Source organism: Myotis davidii, unplaced genomic scaffold (genome assembly GCF_000327345.1).
Source record: "Myotis davidii unplaced genomic scaffold, ASM32734v1 scaffold43, whole genome shotgun sequence".
Lineage (NCBI taxonomy): Eukaryota > Metazoa > Chordata > Mammalia > Chiroptera > Vespertilionidae > Myotis > Myotis davidii.
The window spans coordinates 399,145-404,384 of record NW_006294590.1 but is presented as its reverse complement, the minus strand read 5'-3'; the positions used below and the strand labels follow the sequence as shown (position 1 = coordinate 404,384).

General features: G+C 54.3%; 1 protein-coding gene across 1 annotated transcript in view; it reads right to left on the bottom strand.

Annotated features, from left to right (window-relative positions):
- The window catches only part of UPB1 (ureidopropionase, beta), a 23,140-nt gene that overhangs the window by 14,528 nt on the left and 3,372 nt on the right, over nt 1-5,240 (bottom strand). The window contains exons 2-3 of the mRNA XM_006768743.2: nt 4,232-4,403; nt 1,666-1,753 (exon numbers count right to left, since the gene is read on the bottom strand). Coding sequence (XP_006768806.1) covers nt 1,666-1,753; nt 4,232-4,403 — 260 coding nt within the window. The remainder of the gene's footprint in view (nt 1-1,665; nt 1,754-4,231; nt 4,404-5,240) is intronic.

Sequence of the window (5,240 nt, the reverse complement as noted above, 5' to 3'; positions counted from 1 at the left end):
GGGGGGGGGGGGAGGGCGGGAGACAGAGATGTAAAAAAAACACAAAACGAAACATTAAAAAAATAGGGATTGAGCCCAGAGTTCCTATATCCTAATAGCAAGAGATCAGGAAGAAAGCAGAGAAAAAAGGGAGGGGAGAAAATGACTAATGAAACAATGTAAGCACATTTCCTAGATTTGAAGGACCCAAATTTCTAGACTGAAATAACCCATGGAGTGCTTAGAATAGTGGATTAAAATAAATACAACAGCATGTCACTCTGCAATTTCAAAGTATTAGAGAGAAAGAGAAGCTCCTACAAACTTCTGGAGAAAACTACCTGAAGCCAGAAGACCATGGAGCAAGGTGTTTAAACTTCTGAAAGAAAACGATTGCTGACCTAGAATTCTATACCCAACCAAACTATCAACCAAGTCGTAGGAGAAACATATTTTCAGATGTGCAAGGTCCCCAAAACGTTACCTCCTGTGTGTTCTTTCTCAGGGAACTGTAGTGGACCCTGAAAACACAGGGGTTAGAGGCAACAAACCCTCCAGTTTGATTCCCCCAAAACTTAACGACTGATAGTCTACTGCTGACCGGAAGCCTTACCAATAACGTAAACAGCCGAGTCACACATATTTTGTGTGCTAGCTATATTATATACTGTATTTTTATAATAACATAAGCTAGAGAGAAAGAAAATCTTATTAAGAAAAGAAAAAATATATTTACAGGACGGTACTGTGCTGTATTTATTGATACTGTAAGTTTAGGTTGTCTGTTTTAGATGAAAACAAAATCATATATAAGTGAACCCTCACAGGTCAAATCTACGTTATTCAAGGATCAACTGTACTCCCCCTAAATGAGGGAGCAAACCAAGAAAGAGGAAGGCGTGGGATGGGAGAACACAAGAGCGAGGCAAAGGAACTCCCCAGGATGACGGTGATGGGGAACCCCAGGACGACCCTGGCCAGCAGAGGGGACACCCAGCTCAGACCTGAGAGAGCCAGAAGGCCACGGGCCACGTGCCTTCCAGGAGATGAAACCAACAGACAGCTTTAGGAAACTGGCAGAGAGCTGGGGTAGAATTTGCGGCAAGGATACAGAACACAAAGCCAGTTCCAGGGCAAACAGAAAGCTGTTCAGGGAAAGAAGCCCAGGGCACAAGGAGCCCAGCTGAAGGCGATTACAGACGCCACTGTGACGGCTCCTGGGGCCTGGGACCTGGGCAGTGCTGAGGCGGAGGGGCCCTGGCCAGTTCGGCTCAGTGGACAGAGCGTCAGCCTGCAGACCGAAGGGTTCCAGGTTCCATTCTGGTCGGGGGCACGTACCTCGGTTGCAGGCTCTGCCCTGGCCCTCTCCCACTCTCTAAAAATCAGTGGAAAAATATCCTCAGGTGAGGATTAACAAGAAGAGGAAGTGAAAACCGATTCAGAAGGATTTGGGAGGAAGAACTGATAGGACCAGATGACAGACGGGGGCGTGTGAAAGGGAGGGAGAGAGGCTGGGCTTCCTGGGTTCCTGGTTTTGTTGACAAGAAACTTTCTATGGATGAGAAAAGAAAGGAGACTTTTTAAAAACCACGGAGCAGGCCCTTATCAACATGGAGATAACGCAGTATTGCCCAAGGGCGGCTGAGAAAGCCACCCCCCCACCTCACCCCCGCCCCAGAGACTTACTCCAGGCCTCCTGGAAGCAGATGATGTTGACTCCGCACATCGCAGCCACCTCCACGATGGCCTCTATGCGCCTGTGAAGGGCGGAGACCTGGCAAGTTAAAAATCGAGGATTAGGGGAGCACGTGAGACCTCGCTTCCCAGCAGGATCATCAGTTTGGCTCAAATAAACTCACAAAAGTTTTCTACAAACGTGGACGTTTCTTACATCGACATATGCTGGCAGGATTTAGGTGTATGTATTTCAGAGAGGAAAGGAGAGGAAGAGATAGAAACATCAATGATGAGAATCATTGATTGGCTGCCTCCTACACACTCCCTCCTGGGGATCCAGCCCGCAACCCGGGCACGCGCCCTCGACTGGAATCGAACCTGGGACCCTTCGGTCTGCAGGCCGACGCTCTATCCACTGAGCCAAATCGGCTCGGGCTGCTGGCAGGATTTTAAAGAAGCCCGCCCAGCACCCCGCAGGCCCAGACCCGGAGCTGGGTACCAGCACAGGCCCCTGTGCCCCACCCAGCGTCAAACTGGGTGAACCTGGAAAGGACATCAAATAAAGGCACTCTCCAACCTGGTTGGAAGGGACTGTATCAGGCACCCCACCTGAATGGACCCCTAACCTTGGCTCCTCTAGGATGAGAAGCTGTGGGCATCAGAGGTAGACAGCCACCCCAAGGCACTGATGAGGCCTGTGCACACACCTACGGATTGATGTTGAACCCAGAATCTATTCTGTTTGTCTTTCCTGCTAACGATATTAGCCATAATACTTACATTTGTTCATTGGGTTTTTCTATAGAATCCAACTGTTTAGGATTACTGAATACATGTGTATAAGATAACTGTTAATGCTCTTGCTATGGCTTATGTAAATGTTATATTAGATGCAAAATACAGAAAAATGAGACAGACAGCAAGACTCGGATCATGATGGTTCCTGGGAGGGAAACGGTCCCGGGCGCTGACTCCCTTCCATGTACCTGCCCTTGTCCTTTTAGGGAAAACTCGGCCTCAACTCACATTCCGTGGTGACGGGACTGCCCCGTCCCCAAGGTCAGCAAGAGGATGTTGACACTGAGACTTCCTAGGAATGAGACTTTCTCGAGCTGAGACCGCACTATCCAAGCCGGAGCTGGTCATCAGCTCCTTCTTCCGACCGAAAGGGGGAACTGAGGACAAAAGGGGGCTCTGTGGGAAGTGACTTCACGGGGCGGTCTGATCACAAACCCTAACTGGGCAGGTCCTGTGGGCAGTCCCTCCTCAGGCCTGCACCTTCCCCCGCAGAAGGTTGTCTTTGTCGTAAGCAAGCCCTGCACTGTGCCCTGGTCCCCGGGCGTTTGGTGAGCCCGTCTTTGGAAGGACCCTCTCCGACCGCCCAGAAGTGGAACAGCCCTCCGTAGAGCGTGGAAACTTGGGGACGACCCTGCCGTCCAGCGCCTGCCTTGCTCCCCCCGCCCCGCCCTTCTCATGTGACCCTCCTTGCATTCCCCCCTTAGTTTCCAACGCACAGAATACACTGCAATCTGGGACCATCAAGGAGACATGTTGACAACCAACTCATCTGGAAATCAGAACCCTTTCAATCCAACCAAAGGAGAGGAAGGCCCGACCGGTGTGGCTCAGCGGTTAAGCGTCGACCCATGAACCAGATCAGGGTGCTATTCCCGGTCAGGGCACAGGCCCGGGTTGTGGGCTTGATCCCCAGTGTGGGGCGTGCAGGAGGCAGCCAATCCATGATTCTCTCTCCTCATTGGTCTCTCTCTCCTCCCCCCTCTGAAACCAATAAAAATATATTATTATTAATAATAATAAAAAGCAGAAGAAGAACCGATGTGAGGACAATGCAGAAACCCGACCTGGAACCCACTTGATCCCCGGGGTCTCGAGGACCCTAAGAAACCCGAGCACGCGGCAGCCGGAGGCACCTGTGCAGAGCGAGCTGGGAGGTTGGAGCCACGGGAGGGAAGCGGGAGGACGTGCACACAGCACCCCGCCCGCCGGCGCCAACAGGTTTCTTAGGGAAGAAACCTAAAGAACCAGCTGTCCCGTGGAGAGTCCCTGTAAGCAAACGCCGATCACATCCCGCAGCCCTGCGGCCCCCTCAGCTGACGGACACCTGGGGACAGCGAGTCCCAGCCGAGGGACAAGGCGGAGGAACACGGGACAGACGGGCGGGTCCTGACCGGTGCTGCTGGCGGGAGGCTGAGAGGCCGAGTTCCGTGGGGAGTTCGAACCAGCCAGGAGGGCACCATCCCCAGGGGAAAACGGAGCCACAGATTAACAGCAGAAGAGGAAGCAGAGGTGGAGGTGGAAAGAACCATGAGAAGCCAGAGGAAGGCAGAGGAAGGGGAGGAGGCAAATCAAAAAGAAGAGAGGGAGAGGGAGAGAGTGAGAGAGAGAGAGGGGGAGAGAGACAGGCAGGAGAAGAGGGGGCGGCCAGGGCAGAGGTGTCTGGGCACTCGATGCACCTGCTGGCCTAGACCAAGTGGCCAGCAGGGGGCTGTGGATGCGTCCAAAACACAGAGCAGGCCCGGCCCGTGTGTCTATTTAGGGGCAAAAGCAGCCGCACCTGCTTGGCCACAGGGGCATCCGCGGGCAGAGGGATCCTGTTCTGCACAAGCCCCACACGCACGGTCCGCGGGCCCCGCAGCTGCTCCTCGGCCGCCTCGAAGGCGTATCCCTGCAGCTCAAAGTCCCCTTCAGCGGCGGATTCCAAAGCCTGGCTGGGCAGGTCGAGCTTCCTAAATGGGCAGAAAGAAGAGGGGAGAGGATCGGCATGTGCTGATTTACAATTCCCCGGCCCAGAGGCATTCACCAGGCAGGGAAGAGGTGACGTGCCCTGGCAGGCAGGCACACAGAGCCTGGCCGGCGTGCCTCAGGGCATTGTCCTATGAACCAGGAGGTCAGGGTTCGATTCCCCGTCAGGGCACATGCCTGGGTTGCGGGCCTGATCTCCAGTGTGGGGTGTGCGGGAGGCAGCCGATCCATGATTCTCTCTCATCGTGGATGTTTCTATCTCTCTCTCCCTTCCTCTCTGAAATCATTAAAAATATATATTTAAATAAAAAAGAAGGCACACAGAGCAGTCCAATGGCAGGGCGCACGTGTGGGGAGCTGGAGTGGGGCCTAGAGGAGGGGGAGGGCCTGGACGCCTGAGAACGGACACACGGACATGGCACTGAGTGTGGACTCAGGCTGATGGTCACTGGGGACATTCCAGCAGGTGGCAGAGGTCAGACCTGGCCAAGGGGGGGTGGGGGGCAGGGAGGGGAGCAGCAGAGGGACTGGTCAGAAGCTGGTGTTTTGGAGTCGCTGAAATCAGGGTGCAGACGAGTCTCAGCAACCAGCACAGGAGCGAGGGAATGGATTCCCCCCAAAATGCCTGCGGACTAGACTCAGAGGGCTCTGCTGAGCCTGGGGGAGGTGCGCTGTGGTGAGAGGGGGCTGTTGAGAACCGGGCTCAGGAACCAGCTGGGTGGAGAGGCCGGGACTGAGAGCGGGACAGAGGGCCCTGCAGCCCTTCACCACCGAGGACTGCACGTCTCCCGGGATCCCCACCGTCCGTCTGCTGCTGCTCC